Source organism: Macrobrachium rosenbergii, chromosome 6 (genome assembly GCF_040412425.1).
Source record: "Macrobrachium rosenbergii isolate ZJJX-2024 chromosome 6, ASM4041242v1, whole genome shotgun sequence".
Classification (NCBI taxonomy): Eukaryota; Metazoa; Arthropoda; class Malacostraca; order Decapoda; family Palaemonidae; genus Macrobrachium; species Macrobrachium rosenbergii.
Window position 1 is genome coordinate 47501274 of NC_089746.1, and position 15856 is coordinate 47517129.

The window sequence follows — 15856 nt, forward strand, 5'->3', positions numbered from 1 at the left end:
CACAGTTGGACTGTGAAATGATTGTTTGGAGGTGGTGGAAAGTAAGTTGGAAGAAAGAGAATATGAACAGTGGTGCAGCCAAAGGAATGAAAGGGGTTGCGGCTAGAGTCCAAAGGGACACTGCAAAGAACCTCAAGTAATACCTACAGTGCACTGCGTGGGGTGCACTATCAGCACCAACCCCCTTACGGGGTATTGCCGCTAGTGTAAATTCAGCCCAATGTCACAAGCAATGAAAGGTTCGGCAAATCACCAATGATACAGCCTCACGGCTTTTTTTTAGGGTGTTAAAGAGATCTATTTCTCAGACAGTTTAGTGAAATATTTTAAGCTGCTGCTAATCTTGGATCTTCTTTTTTTTTATTAACGTGCTTTTTCCCACTTTTTGTATGGGGTAAGCACGATGCCTTCTTTTGAAGGACTTTGATTTGGCTTTGGGGTAGACCGTAGTCAAATTTTGAATCTGTTTGCACTGCTGTGAAAAAAACCATGCTTGGGGTCAAAATGGGCTTTTCTTTCAAACTAGAGACAATGCAACACTTTGTGCTGCTACTCACAAATATGAATGCAAAATTACAATATGTTGCAGTTTGTTTGCAATACACTAACATACCAAGCAATGCAAAATTCAACAAAATATAGTACCATTATTTTTAGAGTCAAAGTGGTCTTTTCCTTCAAAATGGGTTTGATACAGTTTTTTGGGTACCTAATCACAATTATAAATGCAAGGTTTTATTAAACTGCAGTCTGTTTGTACTAATAACCACCAGTTTTTGGGAACTCAAATGTTCAGCACTGGCCCCTTGGTCTCTTCCAGTAAGGACCATCCTCTCTAAGCAACTTAAACTCTGCAGGATAAGGATTACAGCGTTGTCTTTAGAGCCTAAAGTCATAATTCTACTGAGATATGACTTGCAGCATAACAATTGATCCTTTTCATGACTCCCAGTCATTGTACCTGAAGAAGCGCTTTGTTTTTTTCTTTACAAAAGTTTTTCTGTTCTTTATTTTAGCAATATAGACTTCCACTTTAAGAAGGATAGAGTCTGCCTTTTAAGCAAGTAATTTTAAATAAGTCAGGGTCTAAAACAGTTTGTTTAATTATTTACAATTTATTTATAAATATTATAGACTATGAAAGTTATTTAGATGAAAAGTGTAAATATCTAAAGAGAAACAGGTTTGAACTTTTGAGAAATATAAGCCACTTGATGCTATGGATATATATGCAAGTTAAAACAGAAACCTGCATTTCATTATGCATTAAATGATTAAACAGTATAGTCGCTTTGAAATGTCTTGCACAGAATAGACATCTAAGATGAAAAATACTTAATACAGATATATTGGAAGAAAACATTCAGCAAAATTCTTAATCAAGTACACATATCAAAATATAAAAATGAAGCATTCTGAAAATCAGAAGGCAACATACATCATGTGATTAATACATACACCATTCTGTGTAAATTAGACAGACTAGATGTGTCAGAGCAACAAATTCTAGCACATTCCAAAACAAACGTGTCAGAATTTGATCGGTTCTGAACCAATTTTACCCACTTTTTAAATATACACCTAACGTTTATCATCTTCTTGTGATGCCCACACTGGTCGCGCAATGAGGAACTTCTCACGCTCTGCTTGCTGGGCTCTTTGTTGTTCAAATTTCAAAGCTTTCTGTTGCTGTTGCTGCTGCAACCTCATCGCCCTCCTCTGAAAAGAACTGAGTAACACTAACATGTCCATATAAAACATAAACCTCTTTTACCCATGCCTTTATGGCTAACCTATGCAGGGCAAGTGTTCTGAGTAAGTGGTCAAACTACCAAAATAATACTACAGTAATAATAATTATCTATGCCCTACTAACTAGCTAAGGGCTGACACCAAGATGTAAATAGCTCCCACTAGTAAAGCAATGATTAGTAATGATCAAGGCTTCCCTTACTACTGAAAGTCCCCATCTCAAATACAAATCATTTTCATCCTGCATTAGGTAGGTTTCTCCTTTTGCAGAAGATGTTAAAAAAAGCATTTTAAAAGGTCCTTTCTAAGCATCTCTTTTCACCTTTTAGTGACCTCCAAGTCAGTAATATCACTTTTGTGTACACTTATTATAATGAAGTATTCGCTCACACACAGCTGCGCTCTACATCAAGTGATAGTGTACTTGTTAGTGATTTCCATAAATTTTATTTAATTTGTGAGTTATGAAGGGATGATGATCAGTTTAATTTACTATTACTATGTACTATATTTCTGTCTTTCTACAAATGCCTGGTACTTATTCATATTTTGCCTTTCTTGCTGGGCTAATAATAGTAAATTGAAAGGAATGGTCTAGTGATATCTTGGAGAAATATAAAAGGCGACTGTCTTATGGAAGCTAGAAGGGGATGGGCACCAAGTCAAAGGAACACACAGTCTCTTCAGCTCCTCAGTCGGAGAAATCAGCTATGCAATTCTCTGCAGCTGAACTGCAGGCGTGGAAGGCCATGACCTAATGCATGCAGGTAACCTGGTATTTACAGCAGAATCACAAGATAATGTATTGCATGTTAAAAAAAATGGAAGCATGGAGAGCAAAGGAAAAGACTGAAAATCCATGCAGGCTAACCATAATTAAAATGACTGGAAAGGAAGCAATAAAGGAAGTCCATTCTAGGAAGTGGCCACGTGGATACTGTAACAAGCGATAAAAGAAAAGAAGCTAAGAATTGTAAAGTTTCCAAGGAAAAAAGGTATTCTCTATACAAAAAATGTATATAAAGAGAGCTAATGGTAAAAAGATGTGAAGTGACAGGCCAAGAGCATTAGGTTAAGGATGCATGGATGAAATTCAAGGACATAGCTCGAGCACTGTGACCCTATGGGCCATTCAGCGCTAATTAAGTTTTGGCAAAGGGACAGGTTTTGAAGGGGACTGAATATCTGTTACCTGAGTGACATAGTGGATTACAAATCCTATGATGAAAAGGCATTAAGCACAAAAGATAAGATGGACAATTAAAACGCTTGTAAAATGCCATAAGGTTTTTAAATCTGTATGCAAAAGCAAACTCAAAATCAATTCATTCTACAGAAAGGCAAATGATTTACAATATTTTACGCCTTAATACTATTTCTCTACAATCTGAACTTACCTTCAAACGTACTGTGCGGTCAGTGATATTATTCATCTCCCCTTTTAGGAATTTGAGTTTCTGGGAATACATGGAAACTTCAGCAAACTGTAAAAGAAAAGGAATTTTGAGATGTTAAGTCTGCAATCAACTTTTCTCTGATTACAAAATAATGCCACGCTCAGCACTCAAAGTACTGGTACAGTACCATGGAGTATAAAATAAATGAGCAAATAAAAAATTACCAATTTCTGAAAGAATATAAAGAGAACACAAAGAGGATAACAACAAATGAGCCAATAATAGCAAGTAAAGTGAAGAAAACCTATGTATATACATCTAGTGTATGGAAGGTGTCAACAGCAAAATAAAAATTGCCAAATGTCTGGATAAATTTCTATTCTTAGTCTAAATAGCACTTGGACTGGCAACCTGATGCCCAAATCTAGAGCATATCTGATAAAGTATGCATGAGGAGGAAGGAAAATGTGCAGTTATCTGTAAATGATATTCACTAATCTCTTAAAAAAAGGAAGATTATAGATATCATAGGAATAAATGACATCAACTGCCGATTTCCGCAGGCTTAACTAAGGAAATGGTAGCCTGGTTGTTGATATGAGACTACCTGAGAGGATGAACACCCTCTCTCTCAGGTCAGTGGAGCAGCAGCTAAAATAATTCCTGCATAAAAGAAAGAGAAGTAACTTCACAGCAAAGAGAAAAAGGATTTAAAGAGGTAAGGAAGAAGCCACTTAGCAAATGGGACAAATAAAAGAAATATAAAAAAATATATTTTACATTTCAAGAATAACTAACAATATGAACTATGAGAAAATGAAAGGCTAAATTACATTTTCATCACAAAGAACCTAGGAAGTAGTGAGACAATGAATATAGGTGCTGATTCACTGGAAAAAACATCAATGAAAGAGGTACACTGGAAGTTACAGATATGAAGGAAAAAAATGGTAGAACAGAATTCTGAAGATTACCACTAAAAACTGAGGACAGCACAGAGCCACAGGGAACAATACTAAAGTGGGATTCATCTATTAAAGAACAGTTACATCTTGAGTCTTTCCCCGGGCTTGCCCTACGAATTTGTTCTTAAACAAACACTATAGACTGGAGCAAGAAGTTGGAGAGCTAGATGAGAAAACTGTTTCACCATCAACAACAAAATAAATAAAGTGGTTACAGAAAAAGCTTAAAAGTAGCTGACAGAGGATTACAGTACTAACATAACCAGCAAACTGGGATATGAAAGATTTTTACCAGTCTGTTAAGTCTATGACAGCAAGTGTGATAACATAAGATTCTCTCAAGTCCAACAGTGATGACACTTATTAAATTTCTATATAATCATTTGGACAGCCAGAAAGGAAGAGAGCAAACTAAACAATAAATTGGATGAAATGTAAAGGAACACAATAAAACAATTCTATACCCTAAAAACATCAGTAAGATAGAACTCCTGACACTTGCTTAAAAGTGGCCTGAATTTTAATCCAAAAGAACAGAGTTGGATTTCAGGTATGTACTTCATTTGAGAAAATACTGAATAAAATTTTGTTCTACTTTTGTATTAGCAAACAACCTTGTTTCTCTTTTACAGCAGACTGTAGTATGAAAGTCCCCTTTCAGAGCTGATAAATTTCACTCACACAACTTACTACAGTATACTAAGTCCACATAAATTTGTTTCTGATTTGTTTAAGTGGCAAGTACTGATAATGTTGGTAAGTCAATAATGCTCACAGAGCAATAAAATTTTTGTTGTATAGTAGCCAAATTTGTTATTTTACTGTATTAAAACTCCCTCACAAAATGCAAGATCACGTTGAATGTATAATGCCACCTTATAGACTAAAAACAGTGCTTAACCTTTTTTTTTTATGCCTGACACTATCAACAAGTCCTCCTTTCTTAATACTTAAGGTCTGCTGTTGAAGAAATAAGTTAACAGCAACTATTAATGCATCCCTCATGAGTACCAAGTTGCAATAAAATGAAATAAGTAACTGAAATCTAAGGCAGGTGAAAAGTGGACCAGAACAAGCAACAATCAATCATCATAAGGTCCAAGAGCCAACAGAGGAGGAAGTATAAAATAAAAAGAATATGAGTACATATACATGTCACAAAACATTTCTCTTTCTGCAATTTTAATATATTCAAACTTCACACCTAGAATATGGTAGCAATCTTATTAATAAAGTAGTGTAAATTCACATACATTACTACAACTTTTGCTTTAGCCAAATTGAAAGCTGCATTTGAAACCATAAATGGCTGAGGAAGCTCTTTAAACACTGAAATATGCAATACAGCATAAATAGAAAAACAGCCATATTATTACAGATATCTTAAGCATTAAACTGTATACTTTGAAATAACATCATGACATTACTTTCAAAAAGATACTACTGTATATGGATGTCTCAAAAATTATTACTATGATAATATAAAATAACATCAAGGTCACGTTTGGAATGTAAACATGTATGTGGGACATACAAATAAAAACTAAAAACCTAATGGTGAACTAATAAGGCCCACCTGACAATCTTAAACACATTTACAAAATTACAATGAATAAATGTCTTATAAGAATAAAGGTCTCACCAATGATGATAAACTGAAGTTAGCTTCCATTTCTTTGTATCTCTCATTTTCCCCATGCAACCCTTCAACTAAAACTTGCTGATTTTGCCTGAAATATAAAACAAAAAATATATAAATTTTAGAAGAAAAATGCTAACATTTCATAGTAAACAAACCATGGTACAGTATTACAAATTCCTTACCAGCACTGGTTAAGTAAGCATAAGTAAGCATTAATGAAAACAGCTTGAGAGCTTGCCAGGTGAATATGATGGATGTTTACATTACCAAAGGCAAGGTCTGCATACAAGGAGTGATTGGAAAAACATTCAGATCTACCATCTTATTGCTTGGACTTATCAACAGGACAACGAGCATGATAAAAAAGTTTCATATCTTCCTTCATGACCACTAGGTTGTATGAAGGGAGAGTGATGGTTCTGTGACATTGTGCAGTCTCTGGCCTGGCTCTTAAGCAGTCTTTAAGACATTTTTTGAAGATGTGTACTTGGCCAAAGCTAGGGGAGTCATTATATGTAATGGCTAACCTGGAACAGCGGGTAGTTACCAATTCCATGGTGGAAAGTTGACAATTGTTGCAGTCAACTTCCCTGAGGAGGAGATAGAGTGAAAACATGTGGGCTCTCTTGCATCTACCATGTCTGTGTTTGGAACAAGTTATATGATGATCAGAGTCAGCAGTACACTTGTTATAAAATCCTTTAGATTCCAGTATTTCCTCTCATGAGACATGATGATGCAGGTCCAAGAAAAATGTAAAATGACACAAACCCCATAAACAGGCATGTTTTCCTGTAAATGTCCTAAAATTATCACCTGAATAAGGTCCATGGTAAAAAGAACGCGTTACAGAAAAGCAGCTGCAACAGACTCGACCAACAAAACAAGCTCGGTCTTGCAAGGAAAATAAACTTCACTGACATTCTCATTTCAGTTGATGTCAAACCTTCTTTATACCTGCCACCCTTTTCTTCATGTACTTTGATGCCTAAGCTTCTGGAAAAGCATTATTAGCCAAGTGATATCTGGTTGCTAGTACCTGTAAACAGCTATTAAAGATGGCTACCGGCTGATGAGGGGAAAACCGAATACAACACCACTTTTCAACCAGCAGGCCTTCAAACATGTGTTGCTTATATATTGCAAATTTTTTGGGGGTGGCAAGTTAATTGGAAATGTTATTTTAGAGCTTCAAGATCACTTAACTTATTGATAAACAACATTTGAGAAGGGGCCTTTATCGACAGATTTATGAAGCTCATCAATAAAAGTTCCTCCTTCAATGGTTTTCACGTTTACATTTCTTCTTGTTACAAATTTTGTAACGTAAAAAAAAAAAAAAACAGTAAGTGGCATATCACAATTTTTTTTTCCTATTTCAGATTATAGCATGGGGGATGAAAAGCCTATCAATCTTAAAAAGGAGCATCACAAAGTTCATGGAAATATTGAATTATTAGTTCATTATGACACAGTGAAAAGAGATGAAAAATGTTCTCCTTTAACAGAAAAAAAGTCTGTCTGCCATACAGCAGGCAGCTGAAATTAGGGAAGCCTATGGCTCAACTGACTATGAAAAACAATACAGTATAACCTTTATCATAATCTTCCTACTGCTTTGTCAGAACATCACAGATATCACAGAAGATGCTATCAATGTTTTCCCAAACAGCTAGATTCCAAAAACATAAATCTGAACAAGATTGTTCTGATTCTGAGCTGGAAATTAAATGCTCAAAAGAAAAAAAGAAGCATATTCATTGTGATCATTAAGACTTGTTGCCTTGACATGAATGCATATTTTGTGGAAAGAGAGTAAAAAAGATCGGCCAAAAATATGAAAACCTCATAAGACTTTAATCCAAAAGCTGAGAGGATGGTATCAAACTAAGGGCTGAGGTCATCCATAATGCTAAAATTATGTCATGCAAAGATGTTGACCTTTTGGCAAAGGAAGAAAGGTATCATCTTGCTTGTTACCACCACTTTGTCCCTCCCCACCATTTTGTCCCTCCAGAAGGTCCAGCTTTTAAATCACTGTCAGCACCTGATGGCCATGCAAAATGCTCATGAGAATGTGTTTAGATATATCTGTAAATATGTGAAGGACTCATTCAGGGGGCCAACGTTAAAAGGATAACAATGCTGAATGAGAAGTATCTCATGTATATGTTTGAAAATCATAGAGTTCTACAACAGTGAGTACAAGACAGATAAACTGAAAGACAAACTGGTGAAACACTTGGGTCGAAGATTCAGTTTTGGAGGCCTAACTATCACAACGAACTTGTGTATTTGTCTGATGTTCACCCTGGTCAAGCTGTGGAGGTTGTCTTTGAAACTGCTGCCTCTGACTCTAGACTATTGGAGGAAGCAGCCCTTGTTATTCGTCGAGTAATCATCTCTTCCCCTATGTCTTCAGATGAGTTTCCTTGGCCCCCTCCTCCAGGCAAGGTGATGAGAGATCTTATTCTCCAGCACTACTAAAGCATTTCATTAAGTGTTTGATTTCTGGAAAAACCAAAGGATATCTCATTGAGTCATTCTGTCATGATATTATGTATGCTGTTACAAACAGAAAATGGGTTACCTCCGAGCACTTATTTTTGGCCATAACTCTCTGGGATCTTACTGGCAGAGCAGAAATTATCACATTGCTTAATCAATTTGGTAACTGCATAATTGCGTATCATACTCGAGAGTTCTTGAAGCTTTGACAGCAGTGTCTCTCCTGGTCAAAGATCACCCTGATCCTTGACCTCCGAACATCAACACAGAAATGATTTCTCTCATTCATTTTTGGTCTGATAACTTTGACCTCCAGGAAGAGACACTATCTAGGAAAGGAACAACTCACTCCACTAACAGTCTTATCTATCAAGAAAAACTCATCACTGCCAATACCAACAATGACAGTGATGACCTACAACATCCTGCTGAAAAGCCAAAAAGATCAACTACTTACAAAATGAGATCTGTGAAGTATGTAGCAAGTGAACTTCCTGCATGCTATGTGAGGGAAAAGCGGGTCCCTCCAAAGCTTACGTCTCTAAAGTACAAGGCAGATATCGCAGTAGCAGTCAGAGTTCATGATTCAGACCTTATGTTGAATTTAACAAGAAAAATTTCTTTTCAGCCTCAGCAAGACTTACCTCAGACTGTTCCAGGTTGGGAAGGCTGGCTGTCATGTACTAGGAGGCGAAATAGTGAATATCTTCCTCCTATACCAGCCTCTGTCACAGTGAACAGCACAGTGCAAGAATGTCCTATTCAAGCACAAGATATGATTGGACTATTGTGTGTTTTGATTTGGCAGTAGCTAAGAAAGCCTTTGCTATCATATGGCAATATCCTGAGAAATTCCCCAAAACATTCATCAGACTTTGTGCTTTTCACATCATCAGTGCCTATTGGAATGCTGTTTGGAAGTCTATGGAAGGAAGTGGTGCTGAACAGATCATTATCCAGCTTGATTTATGTGCCAGTGGCTCTATCAGCAAGGTACTGAGTGGCAAACAATACCTCTGCCACTATGTACTGAGAAGTTTGCTTGAGGGACTTGAACGACTACTACCTGAGCAGCATGAAATTTGTCAAGGCAAAATTCCAATGGGAACTGTCAAGCTACTGGAAAACCTTGCCAAAGATAATACTCTTTATTTGCTTGGTTTCATTTGCTTACATCATCCATTTCAGGAGGAGGCAGAAACTTGAATGCTACTGCATGTCAAGGATGCCGTGCAGCAAAATGTGGCAGTTATCACCAGGTCACCAGACACAGATGTTTCTTCTGGTGCTTGCCTATGTTGACAGCTTTAATGCACCGGTATACATGGAAACAAGATATGGTGATGATCATATGATCCTTGATATCAGGCAGATGTTGGTGATGATGTCAGCAAAGCACTACTGGGTCTACATGAGTTCACTGGATGTGATACTACCAGTGCCTTTATGAGAAAAGGGAAGGCCCATCCATTGAAAATTATGCTGAAAAATTACCATTATGCAAATGCCTTTAAGAAACTTGGGGAGCTAGAGGAGGTGACAAATGATGTGGTTGATGTCTTGGAAGAGTTTACTTGTGCAATGTATGGATTCAAGCCAACCAAAAAATGCCGCCCAATTATCAACAGTTGCCGGTACCAAAAATTTATTCAGTGGTTTACAGTAAAGAAAGGTGTACTGTATTAAGAGCTGATGTAGGTGTGGACATCAGCCTTTTGCCTCCATGCCATTCAAGTCTTTTTCTTCACATCAGGCACTGTAACTACAAAGCTGCAATCTGGAGGAGGTCGCTGGAGCCATACCATCACCTATCGGATCCCATTCTACATGGCTGGGTTCAGGGAACAGAAGGACTGGAGTTCCAGTGGATGCGTCCAGCAATGATGCCACATGACTTGGTGTCAATTCTCGTCACTAATGCCCCTAACTTTGAGGATGATGACACAGAAGCTGAAAGCTTGAACCACCACAGACGCTGAAAGCTTGAACCACCAGCTCTCAGCCATGAAGATGAACATTTTAATGAACATGAACATAATGATGATCAATTAATGTAGTGCTACCAAAAATTTTTACTGTCTATAATTTTAATTCAATTTTTGCATCTATTATAGGTTTTTAACGTATTAAATGCCCTTGCAGTCCCAAAATAACAATTTCAGTCAAATTTTCATCCTAAAAATAGTTGGAATACATTAACAACTTAAGTTTATAGGAATGCTGGTTGAAAAATGGTATTGTATTCAGTTTTCCCCTTGTCAGCCAGTAGCCATCTTTAATAGCTGTCTACAGGTAATAGCAACCAGAAATTGCTTGACTAACAATGCTTTTCTTGAAGCATAGACAAAGTAACTGAAAAAAAATGTGGCAGGTATAAAGAAGGGGGGAGGACCTTTTCGGTTTCTGGCCCATCAACTACTAATGATAACTTACAGAACCCTGCAAATAGGTTCACACCCCAAGAACCAATGATGCAGACACAGCAAGAGTACTGTAGCAGAGGGTCTACATTGTCATAAAATACGAACATAAAATATAAACACCTAAATTTACCATCTCCTCTAGATGCCAACACCAGGTGTATGGCAACAGCTCTTCCTCATTAACTGAAGTACAAAAGAGCATTGATATATAAATACTGTAAATAACATGACTTCTTTTCAAATTTTCCATTTCGAATAGAAATCCAGAGAGAGTCCTGTCCCTAGGTTTGCCCCAGGGTCAAATAATGCAAATAGTAGGTGTACACACGTAAAGCTAAAACATGAGAAGAATAAGCCTAATGCTGACCTTATCATTTAGTCCAAACCTGGATGCAAACACCAAGATTATAACATTAGGTCTTCTGCACTACAGAATGTGAATGCAGAAACGGGAAAATTGAAAAGATTCACTACTATACATAAGAAATGAAAATGTGACAAAAAATGTTACTAATAAAGCACCAAACCAAAAACCGAAATGAAAAGTAACTGTACTGAATATGTAAACACTGCACACACTCCAATTACTTTCTTCAGTTTCATATAACAATAAAATAGTGTTTTGAAAGTAATGAGAACATGATCCATAAGTTTACTGAACAGTTACAATATGGAGTACTAAATCTATGAAACTTTAACATGAGAATTAAAATTAAGCCCTCATGTTGATAAAACAGCCTAATTAGTAAGCCCAATATGTACTGTAGTTTCTAAGAGTGAGACGACTTCAGACAACACCAGCAGTTATTGATATCCATTACTTGCGAATATAGTATGAATAGTTCTCTGTACTTACAAGAGTTCTTTTAGTTTTGATTCTATGGGAGCTAGCTTTTGATGGTGCTCATATATCAAAGCTTTCAATATTGCAAGTGCTGGAGGCACATCTTGGTTCCCTTGTCCTTGTTGACTGCGGAGTGCTGAATTGTCCCTTGGTGGAAAAATCTCACTTGGGACTTCCTTGGCCATTTCTCAGTATCTGAAATTATTAAAAATTGAAACATGGCATGGATGCACTTGATCTCTAACATGCTAGAATAACTATATTTATCTAAAGAGTCAAACTACATTTCGTTATAAACAAGTCTTTAACTGTATTTCAGAAGATATAACAGTTTCAAGCTGTTAACAATAAACTTTTTAAGCAGTATAGAACTTTTCCTAATTAATAAATGACATGTACACTTTTGCCCTCTTCTGCAATAACAGTAGAAGACCTGTGACAGGCTAAGCTGTAAAATCCCTTCATCATCGTACCCATTTTTACATCACTTCTAAAACTTTACCTTTAATGGCATGGAAAACTCATATACCTGTATATCTTTCCTGAAGCTGCCATCTTCTGTAGGTCATTAATGACAAAATCAGCCAACCCTAATTGTCCAGGCTTTGGATCAGCTGTTGTTGAGTCATTAACTAGACTACTACATCCTGCGTTGATTGAAGATCTGGTTTGCTTGTGACAGGCACAGCTACAGTGCCCCTTTTATAAGTCATGTCACACTAACTATTTAACAGGTAGAAATATAGTCTACATACCATAGGTCATGCTACCCATTGACAGGTTGCATACGGTGCCACCACTAGTTTATGCATGATCAAATTTGATCACTGCTGTCATCAGGTTTGTACTTTCTTTAAAGCTTGATGCCAGCATACAGTACGTATTAGGATCCTGGAAATTCTGAAGACTTGGGACATACAACTGTATACTTTTCCTGACCTCTAAACAAAGTAATAGAACATAAAAATAATTGTACAGTATACAATCTATATATAAAGGGTATTTACCAAGGCCTCTGGAGGTTAGGATAAAAAATTTCAAGTAAGGGTTAAAAATTAGAATTGGACTTCCCAACCACTGAGAAACCTAAATCTACGTAGAGTACCAGTATTTTCTATATAATTATAGCACAAACTGAGGCATACCTAGTTTACAAAAACACTAGATGATAAAAGAACATTTTTTATATCCACAGATAATGCAAAAAAGCCAAATCTACAGAACTACAAAAGTTTATTGCAAAATATCCACTCTCCAATTTTTTTTTATAACAAAGAAAAGTAAGAATATATAATAAGAAATATTATGCCAGTACACATAAACAAGACAAATGTGGGGCCAAAATTCACCTTACATGAAAAAGAAAACAAAATTAACCTATTTTTTTATAAAAATTTTGTCAAAACTGGCATTTAACAGAATATTTAAAGGAGTGTCACAAAATATTGCCCTAACTGCAAAGTATTTACTGCACGAGCATATACAAACCAAAATCATATCAACCAGTAATGCACTTTACACCCGCAGCAGAAAAAACTATGTGATAGGTATTATCTCAGCTGCATCTTCTCCCATGTACTCAAGAAAGGGAAAGTAGAAATAAGAGTCTCCATGTAAATGTACTAATCTAATTCGACAAATAACTGCAATGCTCAGCCACAGTATAGCGTGCTATAACTCCAAAGCTCAGCCTCCACTAGTTAAATGGTTTGCTACTTTCTGTAAGTACAAGGTTTGTCACTTTCATTTGAAATTCAAATTCCAAAGGACTACATGTCAAACTCAGCATAGAGGGAGCATCCACAACAATGATTTCAGATTTCATCTAAGGACAGGATTGGCAAGACTTTTATGTAATAGTCAAGGGAAATGGGTTGTGTAAGATTATCCATTGTATATCGCACAGTATGCATAAACTTGTATTAATGCATCTGTTAACCTTTGTAAAGCTTTTGCCTAAGCATCTTTATTACTTGCTAATTTCTCTTTCTTTTTTTTCAGCCAACATAAACATCCAAGCCAAAACTCCTGCTGCCAAATATTACATGATGAACCACCCTAAAAACAATTTACTCTTAACATGCTCTTTACATAAATTCCCAATTAGTCTAACCAGGCCTATGGTATCCCAACTTATGCCTTGCCTAGGCTAAGACAGGTTAGGCCTACTTTGAGCATTGAATTTTGGAGAGAATTTCAAAATCTATACATATAAACCATCCTATCCCTGCTAAATTCATAAGAATGCTTCAAACTCCTGACCTGCTGGAGTTCTTTCCTTGGATACTTGATTTGCATGTGAAGTACATTCTTATCCTATATTTCAGGAATTGTGAAGTTTGTGGTAAGCCTAACTTTCTCAGCTTTCACAAGATACTATGACACTAGAAGAACTGTGGGTGCCTCACCCAAGAAAAAAGCTGAGGGGTCAGTGGCACCATAGTCTTTTAGAAGTTTTTTCTAAGAACACTGACACTGAAAGCTTATTAGGCTAACACTTGTCGATACATTTACATGAATTTCTTATATGATCAAAATAGTGATTACAATTTTTCCTGATGGAGGCTGCATCACTTTGCACCCAATACAATTCAAGTTAGCCTTGTTCAAAAAGAGTTAAGTATACCTTAGTTTTACCAGACACTGAGCTGATTAACAGCTCTCCTAGGGCTGGCCCGAAGGATTAAACTTATTTTACGTGGCTAAGAACCAATTGGTTACTTAGCAACAGGACCTACAGCTTATTGTGAAATCCAAACCACATTATAGCGAGAAATGAATTTCTATCACCAGAAATAAATTCCTCTAACTCTTCATTAGCCTGCCGGAAACTTGAGCTCAGACCTAGCGAGTGCTAGCCCACAACTCTACCGACTTGCCCAACAGCCAATAAGTGTTATGTATCCTTTATGTAAGACTGATATGAAGGGGACAAAGAAGCAAAGTCCTTTGCCAGGTAGGATGTGATTGTCACTGCCAAAGTCTTCTGTTTTGAATTATGTTTAGCCTTTGTGATTTTTGTACCAACCATATTAACAAGGCTAAAGTTGTTAATGATGCTGCTTTAGTGTTCTAGCTATGCAATTTTCACCTCTAAAACCTAAATTTTCCACTGAGGTCTCGCCATACGTGTTTGGTATGGGGGTGTAACTAGGGTAGTAGGCCTATAGGAGCAATATAGAAAAAGTGACTTGCCACTAAGCCTAGGCTACAAGCATGCAGAGAAAAATTGTATCTGTGCATTACACTTCTGCCAACTCAATTTCAATTTTTGTTTATCTGAAAAGGCGAGTACGTCCTAGCAATCCTTCTGGTAGATCTAAGTAATAGATACAAGGCGGGTATTTAGCGAGAAATGGCAGTTGCTTATAGTATTTTGGTTGCTTATTTAAACATTAACGTTATTTTTTGGGAGTCGAATGTAATTAACCTGTAATTAACCCCTGAAGTCCATCCAACAAGGGGTTTCCATACGCGATCTTCACAAGACAGAGCACGGGTACGTGCTACCTTAACAATAACTTGTTAAGGTAGGGGTACCGCCCACGCCCCCGGGCCAATACTAAACACGGAGAAGGGACATTCCATTTGGCCGACAACAAACAAATGCACCGCCAGTAACAGAAGCACTAAAAGTGTAGAAAAAAACAGTTTCCAAGGTAAAAACAGGCGTGGACCTAATACTTAGAATTACCATCCTTCTAGTACCTAGTCTAGAAATAAAGACGTTAAGACTGTTAGCCTGAACGGTTGATAATAGCCTAGGCAAGGCACATAAGCCTTGGCCTAGCATATGCTTGGCATATTCTTCCCTCATCAAACCTGAATAACCACCTAGTCAACGACTATCAATTAAGATCACACAGCCTAACCTTTTCACCAATTCATCTGACGTATAGTCTCAACAGTTCTACGTGAGTTATGTGATCCAATTGATAGTCAGTGGCGGTTGCAACTTGGGCTTCCTGCAGGTCATGTGTTTACCGGAGGCGTTTGCTACGATTTTGACAGTTAACCAAACTATAAAATCAACACCTGAGCTATAATGGAATGGGGATGATTACAGGATATTAATTAATTGTTAGCTGTATAAGAAAATAAATAACTTTCAATTTAATGTAATAAAAAATATATTTGCATAAACGAAACTGACTGCAACCGGTACAATCAAGGAGCGTTTTTCGATTTGTAAACAACTTCGCCGAAACACATGCATAACCTTGACAGTCACGAAGGCTTTTCGCAAAGCAGGCGTGATGTACAATAATATCCATAAAAATTTTATTTTACGTTTTTTCTAAACTCTCGCATCTATATACGCATAC

The 15856-nt window shown here is 36.8% G+C and overlaps 1 protein-coding gene across 2 annotated transcripts; it reads right to left on the bottom strand.

The window, feature by feature from the left end:
• Nucleotides 1-1095: 1095 nt before the first annotated feature.
• On the bottom strand, nt 1096-15540 carry Pldn (Pallidin). 2 transcript variants are annotated; one of them, XM_067105696.1, is made up of 5 exons: nt 15404-15540; nt 11544-11726; nt 5757-5844; nt 3150-3236; nt 1096-1719 (listed from the first exon to the last, which is right to left on the bottom strand). In XM_067105696.1, exons 2-5 carry the CDS (start codon nt 11714-11716, stop codon nt 1582-1584), a joined length of 486 nt encoding a protein of 161 aa, XP_066961797.1. In that variant the 5' UTR covers nt 11717-11726; nt 15404-15540; the 3' UTR covers nt 1096-1581. The 2 variants fall into 2 exon arrangements, with proteins under 2 accessions (XP_066961797.1, XP_066961798.1); XM_067105697.1 differs by lacking the exon at nt 15404-15540 and adding an exon at nt 14962-15099 and having other exon boundaries at nt 1245-1719.
• Nucleotides 15541-15856: the final 316 nt, after the last annotated feature.

What these genes read in the sequence shown, in the direction of transcription:
- Pldn (XM_067105696.1), bottom strand. Translation starts at nt 11,716, where the DNA reads ATGGCCAAGGAAGTCCCAAGTGAGATTTTTCCACCAAGGGACAATTCA. An exon ending in TCAAAACTAAAAGAACTCTT is followed by an intron (nt 5,845 to 11,543) that starts GTAAGTACAGAG and finishes TTTATATTTCAG; the next exon opens with GCAAAATCAGCAAGTTTTAG. An exon ending in ACCGCACAGTACGTTTGAAG is followed by an intron (nt 1,720 to 3,149) that starts GTAAGTTCAGAT and finishes AGTTCTTTTCAG; the next exon opens with AGGAGGGCGATGAGGTTGCA.